This window comes from Salmo trutta, chromosome 32 (assembly GCF_901001165.1).
Source record: "Salmo trutta chromosome 32, fSalTru1.1, whole genome shotgun sequence".
Taxonomy (NCBI): Eukaryota; Metazoa; Chordata; class Actinopteri; order Salmoniformes; family Salmonidae; genus Salmo; species Salmo trutta.
This window is the reverse complement of record NC_042988.1, coordinates 43,909,328-43,923,668: the sequence shown is the minus strand read 5'-3', so window position 1 is coordinate 43,923,668 and position 14,341 is coordinate 43,909,328. Positions and strand designations below refer to the sequence as shown.

At 44.3% G+C, this 14,341-nt stretch overlaps 1 protein-coding gene across 2 annotated transcripts in view; it reads left to right on the top strand.

The window, feature by feature from the left end:
- Positions 1-14,341, top strand: part of LOC115171987 (4-aminobutyrate aminotransferase, mitochondrial) — a 66,124-nt gene that overhangs the window by 40,123 nt on the left and 11,660 nt on the right. For both annotated transcript variants that reach the window (XM_029729233.1, XM_029729234.1), the window contains exons 8-12: positions 44-136; positions 4,604-4,666; positions 6,171-6,234; positions 10,098-10,246; positions 13,457-13,594. In XM_029729233.1, coding sequence (XP_029585093.1) covers positions 44-136; positions 4,604-4,666; positions 6,171-6,234; positions 10,098-10,246; positions 13,457-13,594 — 507 coding nt within the window. The remainder of the gene's footprint in view (positions 1-43; positions 137-4,603; positions 4,667-6,170; positions 6,235-10,097; positions 10,247-13,456; positions 13,595-14,341) is intronic.

Here is a 14,341-nt window from a genome sequence, read left to right as displayed (position 1 = left end):
CAAAATGCTCCTTCTCTCTCCTCCCCACTTCTCCTCTGTCCAGGTTGCTCCTAGTGGTATGAGCCGTGTTCAGACCATGGCCTGTGGATCCTGCTCCAATGAGAATGCATATAAAGCCATGTTCATCTGGTACAGAGTGAGTACATACACTGAGTGTACAAAACATTAAGAACACCTGCTCTTTCAATCAAATATATTTCTAAAGCTCTTTTTTACATCAGCTGATGTCACAAAGTGTGACAGACTGACCAGGTGTTATACATGACATAGACTGACCAGGTGTTATACATGACATACATGACATAGACTGACCAGGTGTTATACATGACATAGACTGACCAGGTGTTATACATGACATACATGACATAGACTGACCAGGTATTATACATGACATACATAACATAGACTGACCAGGTGTTATACATGACATACATGGTATAGTGTTATGAATGACATACATGGTATAGACTGACCAGGTGTTATACATGACATACATGACATAGACTGACCAGGTGTTATTCATGACATAGACTGACCAAGTGTTATACATGACATAGACTGACCAAGTGTTATACATGACATAGACTGACCAGGTGTTATACATGACATACATGACATAGACTGACCATGTGTTATTCATGACATACATGACATAGACTGACCAGGTGTTATACATGACATACATGACATAGACTGACCAGGTGTTATACATGACATACATGACATAGACTGACCAGGTGTTATACATGACATACATGACATAGACTGACCAGGTGTTATACATGACATACATGACATAGACTGACCAGGTGTTATACATGACATACATGACATAGACTGACCTATGTATAACATAGGTGTTATACATGACATAGACTGACCAGGTGTTATGCATGACATAGACTGACCAGGTGTTATTCATGACATACATGACATAGACTGACCTATGTATAACATAGGTGTTATACATGACATAGACTGACCAGGTGTTATGCATGACATAGACTGACCAGGTGTTATACATGACATACATGACATAGACTGACCAGGTGTTATACATGACATACATGGTATAGTGTTATGAATGACATACATGGTATAGACTGACCAGGTGTTATACATGACATACATGACATAGACTGACCAGGTGTTATACATGACATACATGACATAGACTGACCAGGTGTTATACATGACATACATGACATAGACTGACCAGGTATTATACATGACATACATGACATAGACTGACCAGGTGTTATACATGACATACATGGTATAGTGTTATGAATGACACACATGGTATAGACTGACCAGGTGTTATTCATGACATAGACTGACCAGGTGTTATACATGACATAGACTGACCAGGTGTTATACATGACATAGACTGACCAGGTGTTATTCATGACATACATGACATAGACTGACCAGGTGTTATACATGACATACATGGCATAGACTGACCAGGTGTTATTCATGACATACATGGCATAGACTGACCAGGTGTTATACATTACATACATAACAAAGACTGACCAGGTGTTATACATGACATACATGGCATAGACTGACCAGGTGTTATTCATGACAAAAATGACATAGACTGACCAGGTGTTATACATGACATACATGCATAGACTGACCAAGTGTTATACATAACATACATGACATAGACTAACCAGGTGTTATACATGACATAGATTGACCAGGTGTTATGCATGACATACATGACATAGACTGACCAGGTGTTATACATGCCATAGATTGACCAGGTGTTATACATGACATAGACTGACCAGGTGTTATACATGGCATAGGCTGATCGGGTGTTATTCATGACATACATGACATAGACTGACCAGGTGTTATACATGACATACATGACAAAGACTGACCAGGTGTTATTCATGACATACATGACATAGACTGACCAGGTGTTATACATGACATACATGACAAAGACTGACCAGGTGTTATACATGGCATAGACTGACCAGGTGTTATTCATGACATAGACTGACCAGGTGTTATACATGACATACATGACAAAGACTGACCAGGTGTTATTCATTACATACATGACATAGACTGACCAGGTGATATACATGACATACATGACAAAGACTGACCAGGTGTTATACATGTCATACATGACATAGGCTAACCAGGTGTTATACATGACATACATGACATAGGCTGACCTATGTATAACATAGGTGTTATACATGATATAGATTGACCAGGTGTTATGCATGACATACATGACATAGACTGACCAGGTGTTATACATGACATAGACTGACCAGGTGTTATACATGACATAGACTGACCAGGTGAATCCAGGTGAAAGATATGATCCCTTATTGATGTGACTTGTTAAATCCACTTCAATCAGTGTAGATGAAGGGGAGGAGGCAGGTTAAATAAGTGTTTTTAAGTCTTGAGACAATTCAGACATGGATTGTGTATGTGTGCTATTCAGAGGACAAGACAAAAGACAAAGTGCCTTTGAACGGGATATGGCAGTAGATGCCAGGTGCACCGGATTGTGTCAAGAACTGCAACGCTGCTGAGTTTTTCACACTCAATAGTTTCCCTGTGTGTACCAAGAATGGTCCACCACCCAAAGGACATCCAGCCAACTTGACACAACTGTGGGAAGCATTGGAGTCAACATGGGCCAGCATCCCTGTGGAACGCTTTCAACACCTTGTAGAGTCCATGTCCTGATGAACAGGCTGTTCTGAGGGCAAAAGGAGGTGCAACTCAATATTAGGACGGTGTTCTTAATGTTTTGTATACTCAGTGTATATATTTATATACACAATATCTAGTCAGTATAAGCAGAATATACACTGCTCAAAAAAATAAAGGGAACACTTAAACAACACAATGTAACTCCAAGTCAATCACACTTCTGTGAAATCAAACTGTCCACTTAGGAAGCAACACTGATTGACAATAAATTTCACATGCTGTTGTGCAAATGGAATAGACAACAGGTGGAAATTATAGGCAATTAGCAAGACACCCACAATAAAGGAGTGGTTCTGCAGGTGGGGACCACAGACCACTTCTCAGTTCCTATGCTTCCTGGCTGATGTTTTGGTCACTTTTGAATGCTGGCAGTGCTTTCACTCTAGTGGTAGCATGAGACGGAGTCTACAACCCACACAAGTGGCTCAGGTAGTGCAGCTCATCCAGGATGGCACACAATGCAAGCTGTGGCAAGAAGGTTTGCTGTGCCTGTCAGCGTAGTGTCCAGAGCATGGAGGCGCTACCAGGAGACAGGCCAGTACATCAGGAGACGTGAAGGAGGCTGTAGGAGGGCAACAACCCAGCAGCAGGACCGCTACCTCCGCCTTTGTGCAAGGAGGAGCAGGAGGAGCACTGCCAGAGCCCTGCAAAATGACCTCCAGCAGGCCACAAATGTGCATGTGTCTGCTCAAACGGTCAGAAACAGACTCCATGAGGGTGGTATGAGGGCCCGACGTCCACAGGTGGGGGTTGTGCTTACAGCCCAACACCGTGAAGGACGTTTGGCATTTGCCAGAGAACACCAAGATTGGCAAATTCGCCAATGGCGCCCTGTGCTCTTCACAGATGAAAGCAGGTTCACACTGAGCACCTGTGACAGACGTGACAGAGTCTGGAGATGCCGTGGAGAACGTTCTGCTGCCTGCAACATCCTCCAGCATGACCGGTTTGGCGGTGGGTCAGTCATGGTGTGGGGTGGCATTTCTTTGGGTGGCCGCACAGCCCTCCATGTGCTTGCCAGAGGTAGCCTGACTGCCATTAGGTACCGAGATGAGATCCTCAGACCCCTTGTGAGACCATATGCTGGTGCGGTTGGCCCTGGGTTCCTCCTAATGCAAAACAATGCTAGACCTCATGTGGCTGGAGTGTGTCAGCAGTTCCTGCAAGAGGAAGGCATTGATGCTATGGACTGGCCCGCCCGTTCCCTAGACCTGAATCCAATTGAGCACATCTGGGACATCATGTCTCGCTCCATCCACCAACGCCACGTTGCACCACAGACTTTCCAGGAGTTGGCGGATGCTTTAGTCCAGGTCTGGGAGGAGATCCCTCAGGAGACCATCCGCCACCTCATCAGGAGCATGCCCAGGCGTTGTAGGGAGGTCATACAGGCACGTGGAGGCCACACACACTACTGAGCCTCATTTTGACTTGTTTTAAGGACATTACATCAAAGTTGGATCAGCCTGTAGTGTGGTTTTCCACTTTAATTTTGAGTGTGACTCCAAATCCATGGGTTGATAAATTGGATTTCCATTGATTATTTTTGTGTGATTTTGTTGTCAGCACATTCAACTATGTAAAGAAAAAAGTATTTAATAAGATTATTTCATTCATTCAGATCTAGGATGTGTTATTTTAGTGTTCTCTTTATTTTTTGGAGCAGTGTATATACAATATAGATGAAACACTACCATGTTTAGCTGAGACAATACATATTGTACAGTCAATATATTTACTAAATGTATTGAATACGACTGGACACAATACAAACATAGTATACTGTCTGTCTGTCTGTCTGTCTGTCTGTCTGTCTGTCTGTCTGTCTGTCTGTCTGTCTCAGAATAAGGAGAGAGGCCACAACATCCCCTCTGATGAAGACATGAGCTCCTGTATGATCAACCAGGTGAGTGAAATCTGTTTTATTAGTCGTGTGTACGGGATACACATCGTCCAATGAAATGCTTACTGGCAGGTTCCTTCTGGACAATGCAACAACAATAAGAACTTTTAAAAGATATGAATAGGAACATAAAGTAAATGTCTCAGTAGAATAAACATTTTAATATCAGTATAATACAGGAAGGAACAATTTATAGTCCAGTATTTACACATGTATTGGGGAAGGAGGGGATGAGGGGCAGTGTATAAACTGAGCAGTATAATCTGGTGTGTGTGTGTGTGTGTGTGTGTGTGTGTGTGTGTGTGTGTGTGTGTGTGTGTGTGTGTGTGTGTGTGTGTGTGTGTGTGTGTGTGTGTGTGTGTGTGTGTGTAAGGTGCGGAGAATCAGAGCAGGCCATGACCGGTGTTCATCATCACGTTCCTCTTGACTATTCTTTAGTAGCCACACTAAAAACACTCTCTCACTCTAATTCTCTCCTCTCTCCCTTGTTCTCTCTCTCTGCCTCCTCTCTCCTCTCTCCCTTGTTCTCTCTCTCTGCCTCCTCTCTCCTCTCTCCCTTGTTCTCTCTGCCTCCTCTCTCCCTTGTTCTCTCTCTCTGCCTCCTCTCTCCTCTCTCCCTTGTTCTCTCTCTCTGCCTCCTCTCTCTTCTCTCCCTTGTTCTCTCTCTCTGCCTCCTCTCTCTCTCTCTCCCTTGTTCTCTCTCTCTGCCTCCTCTCTCTCTCTCCCTTGTTCTCTCTCTCTGCCTCCTCTCTCCTCTCTCCCTTGTTCTCTCTCTCTGCCTCCTCTCTCTTCTCTCCCTTGTTCTCTCTCTCCGCCTCCTCTCTCCTCTCTCCCTTGTTCTCTCTCTCTGCCTCCTCTCTCCTCTCTCCCTTGTTCTCTCTCTCTGCCTCCTCTCTCTCTCTCTCCCTTGTTCTCTCTCTCTGCCTCCTCTCTCTCTCTCTCCCTTGTTCTCTCTCTCTGCCTCCTCTCTCTCCTCTCTCCCTTGTTCTCTCTCTCTCTCTCTCTCTCTCTCTCCTCTCTCCCTTGTTCTCTCTCTCTGCCTCCTCTCTCCTCTCTCCCTTGTTCTCTCTCTCTCTCTCTCTCTCTCCTCTCTCCCTTGTTCTCTCTCTCTGCCTCCTCTCTCCTCTCTCCCTTGTTCTCTCTCTCTCTCTCTCTCTCTCTCTCCTCTCTCCCTTGTTCTCTCTCTCTGCCTCCTCTCTCCTCTCTCCCTTGTTCTCTCTCTCTCTCTCTCTCCTCTCTCCCTTGTTCTCTCTCTCTGCCTCCCTCTCTCCTCTCTCCCTTGTTCTCTCTCTCTCTCCCTCATTCTCTCTCTCCCTCATTCTCTCTCTCTGCCTCCTCTCTCCTCTCTCCCTCCTTCTCTCTCTCTGCCTCCTCTCTCCCTTGTTCTCTCTCTCTGCCTCGTCTCTCCTCTCTCCCTTGTTCTCTCTCTCTGCCTCCTCTCTCCTCTCTCCCTTGTTCTCTCTCTCTGCCTCCTCTCTCCTCTCTCCCTTGTTCTCTCTCTCCCAAGAGCCCTGGCTGTCCAGACCTCAGCATCCTGTCGTTTATGGGTGGATTTCATGGCAGGACAATGGGTCAGTAAGGTTAAATATTATTACACGTCTTATTGTTGAATGAAAGTAAAATAACAGACCTGACTCATCAGCATTGCAGTGTATTGGTTGCAGGAAATCGCCATCCACCATGAGACCCACAAAGACCCAAAAGACATGTCTTCTAGTCACCTTACACTCCCAGAAGACATGTCTTCTAGTCACCTTACACTCCCAGAAGCTGCTCATAGGAGCTGTTTTATAGACCTAGACACTGAAACCCAAAATGACAGAGTTTGGTGCACATTCTGTCATGCTGGCGGGCGACTTCAATGTCCACCATGAAGACTGGCTGGGTAGCCGAACAACTTTCATGCTGGCGGGCGACTTCAATTTCCACCATGAAGACTGGCTGGGTAGCCGAACAACTGTCATGCTGGCGGGCGACTTCAATGTCCACCATGAAGACTGGCTGGGTAGCCGAACAACTTTCATGCTGGCGGGCGACTTCAATGTCCACCATGAAGACTGGCTGGGTAGCCGAACAACTTTCATGCTGGCGGGCGACTTCAATGTCCACCATGAAGACTGGCTGGGTAGCCGAACAACTGTCATGCTGGCGGGCGACTTCAATGTCCACCATGAAAACTGGCTGGGTAGCCGAACAACTGTCATGCTGGCGGGCGACTTCAATGTCCACCATGAAAACTGGCTGGGTAGCCAAACAACTGTCATGCTGGTTGCTGGGCCCGACAGCTTGCAAGCTGCTTAGGCCTACAACAGATTGTGGTTATTCCAACCAGAGGAGATCAAATCCTGGACCACATCAGGACTGACCTTCCAGCTGTGTCTACAACACTCGCCAACCTGGGCACCTCGGACCACAACCATGTCCTAGTAAAGCTTGATCTGCCTGTATACAGAGACAATACTTACAAGAGGAAAGTGTGACAATACAACAAAGCCAGCTACTGGGGAATGCCAGGCTTTATCACATCCACTGACTGGCAGAAAGTCTTCTCTGAGGAAGATACGGAGAAGATATATAACTAGATCACTGACATCACCCATGATGCCATGGAGCAATTCATCCCTAGCAGAACTGTCACCAGAAAGCCTGGGGGAAAAGTATGGTTTGATGAAAGACCAAGAGAGCAGCATGGACGAAGAAATGTCGCTTTTTCTTCCCCAACAGCTAAAAAAAGAAAATGCCGCCAACAAGCAGAAGTTTTCCCAGGCCAGACACATTCAACCAGACTGAGAAGCAAGCTAGAAGGAACCGTGATATCAAACTCACAAAGGAACTCACTGATAAAACCCTAAGCAGCAAGAGATGATGGAGGCTTGTCAACTCCCTCTCTGGAAGAGCTGCTCACTCTGATATCCCTGTCATCATACACCACGACGTAACACACATCACTGCATGGGACAGAGCAGAAGTGTTCTGTGAGGCTTTTGCACAGAAATGCCACCTACAAGATGCAAAAGACTCTTGCTCCATGTATGGAGTTTTCCTCTAGCTGCTCTATCGAGACCCATTCAAACCCCAAGGACATCAACAGGCTCCTGAAAAGCCTTAAGCCTGACAAAGACTGAAAGCTCCACATAACCCAGATGTGAGCCAGTCGACATTCTGAGAACTGCTCTATCCTGATCCACCATTCTGAGGACAACTCTATCCTGATCCACCATTCTGAGGACAGCTCTATCCTGATCCACCATTCTGAGGGCTTCCAGGTCCACCATTCTGAGGGCTTCCAGGTCCACCATTCTGAGGGCTTCCAGGTCCACCATTCTGAGGGCTTCCAGGTCCACCATTCTGAGGGCTTCCTGATCCACCATTCTGAGGGCTTCCTGATCCACCATTCTGAGGGCTTCCAGGTCCACCATTCTGAGGGCTTCCAGGTCCACCATTCTGAGGGCTTCCAGGTCCACCATTCTGAGGGCTTCCTGATCCACCATTCTGAGGGCTTCCTGATCCACCATTCTGAGGGCTTCCAGGTCCACCATTCTGAGGGCTTCCAGGTCCACCATTCTGAGGGCTTCCAGGTCCACCATTCTGAGGGCTTCCAGGTCCACCATTCTGAGGGCTTCCAGGTCCACCATTCTGAGGGCTTCCAGGTCCACCATTCTGAGGGCTTCCAGGTCCACCATTCTGAGGGCTTCCAGGTCCACCATTCTGAGGGCTTCCAGGTCCACCATTCTGAGGGCTTCCAGGTCCACCATTCTGAGGGCTTCCAGGTCCACCATTCTGAGGACTTCCAGGTCCACCATTCTGAGGACTTCCCTACCCTATCCACCATCCTGAGGACTGCCCTATCCTGATGTTTTTATATTTTTTTATTGAACCTTTATTTAACTAGGCAAGTCAGTGTCATGACGTTGGCCTGTGGGTAAGGTTTATGACCCCCCCATAAATACCTTCTCCCTTCCCCTCTCTCTCTGACCCTACTGAAGGACTGGAATAGCCTGTGTTAAATATAGAGAGTCTGGGAACATCAAACAAATGGGGAAAAGGAACCATCTTTTGGTAATAAAACCAGTTGGAAATATGCTTTGGAACGTAATGAGTATGGATGTCAGTTCCGTTGTCATCTGAGACATTATGACTGATGACAGGACGACATAAACTGTACCTGGGAAAGTATACACCCTCTAGTTATCAGAGTCACATGGAATTGTTATGCAATTGAAATGTTTGATATTGAAATTGTTTGTTAGGAGATTAAATGTAATTTTAGCTTCCAAATGAGAGAATTGGGTTTTCATAAGGAAAGTGCACTGCTTGATCAGTGGCCCACCCCTGTGAAGAGGAGGGGTTATAAACGATGAAACACATCCTTCCCCCCTCTCCACTATATAAGCCTTTGACGAAAAGATAACCACGTTGTTCCAGTACATGAGGTCTGCAGCCTCTACGTTAGAAGGACACACATGTCAAGTACAGAACTAAGCCAACCTCGGCGTGAGTTTGGTGGCGAATGGTATGAACTTTGAGCTTATTCACTACAGAAGTGCTACTTCCTAGCCGTTGAGTTAGCAGCGGCCGCTGTAGACGTGGGCTAGGAAAGGACGGACGACGGATCCAGTCTAACAAACAGACGAAGCTACCACCACGTATCCAATTTACCACCAGAGACATTCTTCCGAGTACAGGAAGATCTGTTGGCCAACCCGGCCAGCATCTACGACCAATCTACCGAAGTGCAGCTCAGAGTAAATATTTATTGCATTTTCCTTTTCCAAATGGGCGGTAATTTAGAATGCATAAGATAATGTATTTACGATAGCATAGCTGCTGTTTCTTTGTTCCTAAATCTTCCCGCTCTTTCATTCAAGCCCAACCCCCTTTCCTTTGTGTAACCAGCCATCATGTATGACATCATTTGTATTCGGTGTATTTGTAATTCTGTGTGATTAGTTTAGGTATTTAGTAAATAAATAATTAAACCCAATTTTATATTGCTGATTCAACTTGTTAGCCAGGGTTCGTGAAGATAACCAAGAATTTACAACTTTCATTATGAGACTGAAAATAAGATAAGGGTTAATATTGACTGCTATCGATGTAAAATATTACTAAGTATTTTAAGAGTTTATTCGGAAGATAACAGCTCTATAAACGTTCTTCCGTGGTGCCCCGACTTTCTAGTTAATTACATTTACATGATTAGCTTAATCAGGTAATATTAATTACAGAGAAATAATTTTATAGGTTAGCATGTCATATCACTTAATCCGGCATAGCCAAAGACACGACAACAGTTAAGATCCACCATCCTGCGGTCTCGTTTAGTTTTACGGTAGCGTAACAATGTAACCTCGCAGGATCAGGATGCTCGAACGAGGGTAGGACTGCCCCACTCCTTAAAAACAACAACTCACCATGTCTGATCTGTTTTCAGGTTGCTTGGCAACGACGCACTCCAAGGCCATCCACAAGCTGGATGTGCCGTCATTTGATTGGCCGATCGCTCCCTTCCCTAAACTGAAGTACCCTCTGGAGGAGTTCAAACGGGAGAACGCACAGGAAGAGGCCCGCTGCCTGGAGGAGGTGTGTGTGTGTGTGTGTGTGTGTGTGTGTGTGTGTGTGTGTGTGTGTGTGTGTGTGTGTGTGTGTGTTAGGATTTCATATTTTCCTGAGAATCTACCAATTTTCCGGTATTCCCGTTCAAACTGGAAGTGCTATTTTAAAAGCGTATAACACCAGCCCAAAAACAAATCTGACATAATTATACCACTGTAAATGGAGAAATAGACATGATTATGCCACTGTAAATGGAGAAATAGACATGATTATGCCACTGTAAATGGAGAAATAGACATGATTATGCCACTGTAAATGGAGAAATAGACATGATTATACCACTGTAAATTGAGAAAGACACATTGATTCAATTGAATCTGTCTCAAAGTTCTATTGAAGTCACCACACTATTTGGTTGATAGTTCTAATGTAGGTCTATGAACCACTGACTGGTATAGACTAGTTCTAATGTAGGTCTATGAACCACTGACTGGTATAGACTAGTTCTAATGTAGGTCTATGAACCACTGACTGGTATAGACTAGTTCTAATGTAGGTCTATGAACTACTGACTGGTATAGACTAGTTCTAATGTAGGTCTATGAACCACTGACTGGTATAGACTAGTTCTAATGTAGGTCTATGAACCACTGACTGGTATAGACTAGTTCTAATGTAGGTCTATGAACCACTGACTGGTATAGACTAGTTCTAATGTAGGTCTATGAACCACTGACTAGTATAGGCTAGTTTTAATGTAGGTCTATGAACTACTGACTGGTATAGACTAGTTCTAATGTAGGTCTATGAACCACTGACTGGTATAGACTAGTTCTAATGTAGGTCTATGAACCACTGACTGGTATAGACTAGTTCTAATGTAGGTCTATGAACCACTGACTGGTATAGACTAGTTCTAATGTAGGTCTATGAACTACTGACTGGTATAGACTAGTTCTAATGTAGGTCTATGAACTACTGACTGGTATAGACTAGTTCTAATGTAGGTCTATGAACCACTGACTGGTATAGACTAGTTCTAATGTAGGTCTATGAACCACTGACTGGTATAGACTAGTTCTAATGTAGGTCTATGAACCACTGACTGGTATAGACTAGTTCTAATGTAGGTCTATGAACCACTGACTGGTATAGACTAGTTCTAATGTAGGTCTATGAACCACTGACTGGTATAGACTAGTTCTAATGTAGGTCTATGAACCACTGACTGGTATAGGCTAGTTTTAATGTAGGTCTATGAACTACTGACTGGTATAGACTAGTTCTAATGTAGGTCTATGAACCACTGACTGGTATAGACTAGTTTTAATGTAGGTCTATGAACCACTGACTGGTATAGGCTAGTTTTAATGTAGGTCTATGAACCACTGTTGTCTGACTGGTATAGTCTAGTTTTAATGTAGGTCTATGAACCACTGACTGGTATAGTCTAGTTTTAATGTAGGTCTATGAACCACTGTTGACTGACTGGTGTAGACTAGTTTTAATGTTGGTCTATGAACCACTGTTGACTGACTGGTGTAGACTAGTTTTAATGTTGGTCTATGAACCACTGTTGACTGACTGGTGTAGACTAGTTTTAATGTTGGTCTATGAACCACTGTTGGCCGACTAGTAAAATATGATGAGGTTATTACAGTCTAGTGAAAATTCAATTTATTTTAGCCTACCTTTAACTGAAAGATGAAGCTTGGTCCTTTTCTCTCTCCTTACACCTGGCTATCGGGGGAATCAGGGAAGGTTGTGGCAGTTTTTTATTTCTCTTGTTGTGGTGATTTTGACAGAGGGAACATATCTGATTCTCCGCTAATCAAACCGATCCGCTGTAGCGGAGATTCAGTACCATGGATAGCGCTGTGGTTTATCAATTGCCCGCGTATCTAAACCCACTGTGAATCATACACCATTCTAAGTTTGGCTATGTTTCATATAAAAGATAACATTTACTTGTTAGCATTCGTTATCAGTTGTTAGCATTCGTTATCAGTTGTTAGCATATTCAATATCAGTTGTTAGCATATTCGATATCAGTTGTTAGCATATTCGATATCAGTTGTTAGCATATTCGATATCAGTTGTTAGCATATTCGTTATCAGTTGTTAGCATATTCGATATCAGTTGTTAGCATTCGTTATCGGTTGTTAGCATTCGTTAGCATTTGTTAGCCTAAAAATCTATGGTAGGCATATTTCTAGCAATAAAGTCAATGATAATCTCTCAAGACTTTGTTTTTAAAAATGTATTTAGTCACGGAATAAAATAATGAAACGTGAGCCTTTTTGCTACACAAACTTGGACTGTATAATAAGATGTTGTAAACAAGTCCAGACCTCGAGACATTACTGTTTTCCTTTATTACTTTACACCATTATCCCTTTTTCATTTTCACAAAACTTTCTTGTTCAATTTGAGTTCATTAAAAGACACCCTGTTCTCCCGTTATTTTTCTCCCCCATTTCATGGTATCCAATCGGTAGTTACAGTCTTGTCTCATCGCTGCAACTCCCGTACGGACTTGGGAGAGGCGAAGGTCGAGAGCCGTGCGTCCTCCGAAACACAACCCAACCAAGCCGCACTGCTTCTTGACACAATGCCCATCCAACCCGGAAGTCAGCCACACCAATGTGTCGGAGGAAACACAGTGCACCTGGCGACCGTGTCAGCGTGCACTGCGCCCGGCCCGCCATAGGAGTCGCTAGAGAGCGATGGGATAAGAACATCCCTGCCGGCCAAACCCTTCCCTAACCCGGACAACGCTGGGCCAATGTAGGCACTGCCCCATGGGTCTCTGGGTCAAAAACAGACTCTGTCAGAAACAGAGTAAATATAGGTAGGTTACTGTGATTGTAGCTGACTGATTCTCAAGACCCAGCCAAACAAATGTAGAAAAGCATTCTACACACAACTTAGGCTATAGGCTACGTAAAACAACCTGGTGGGCCTACCCCGTAGCAAACAAACTAACAAACAAAATCATTTGCATAGGCTATAGGCTGTACCTGTGGGCTCTCAAAAAGCACAGTGCACCAATGCTTCCTGGTTTCTGATCTTGGTCACAAATTGGCCACAGACTGGGGTGGCTTGGATCGTGGCGAGTGCCTCAAACCGCTGCTGGTATTTTGACGTGTGTGTGTGTGTGTGTGTGTGTGTGTGTGTGTGTGTGTGTGTGTGTGTGTGTGTGTGTGTGTGTGTGTGTGTGTGTGTACACACACCAGGTAGAGGACCTGATAGTCCAGTGGCGTCAGAAGGGCCGGCCGGTGGCTGGGATAGTGATTGAACCCATCCAGGCTGAGGGAGGAGACAACCACGCAACACCGGACTTCTTCAAGAAGCTACGGAACATCGCACGCAAGGTTGGCTGGAGAGAGAGGGAGGAGAGTGTGGAGGGGGGAGAGTCATACACAAGGTAGTCTGGAGAGGGAGGGAGGGGTGAGAGTCATATACAAGGTACAGTGCCTTGCAAAAGTATTCATCCCCTTGGCGTTTTTCCTATTTTGTTGCATTACAACCTATAATTTAAATTGATTTTTATTTGGATTTCATGTAATGGACAAACACAAAATAATCCAAATTGGTGAAGTGAAATGAAAAGAAACGACTTGTTTCAAAAAGTCTAAAAAAAAGAAAAGTTGTCCGTGCATATGTATTCACCCCCTTTGCTATGAAGCCCATAAATACGATCTGGTGCAACCAATTACCTTCAGAAGTCACATAATTAGTTAAATAAAGTCCACCTGTGTGCAATCCAAGTGTCACATGATCTCAGTGTATATACACCTGTTCTGAAAGGTCCCACTAAGCAAGGGGCACCACCAAGCAAGCGGCACCATGAAGACCAAGGAGCTCTCCAAACAGGTCAGGGACAAAGTTGTGGAGAAGTACAGATCAAGGTTGGGTTATAAAAAAATATCAGAAACTTTGAACATCCCACGGAGCACCATTAAATCCATTATTATCTGTGCTTCTACACCTGCATAACTTGCTGTTTGGGGTTTTAGGCTGGGTTTCTGTACAGCACTTTGAGATATCAGCTGATGTAAGAAGGGCTATATAAATAAATTTGTTTTGATTTGTAAAAAAATGGAAAGAATATGGCACCA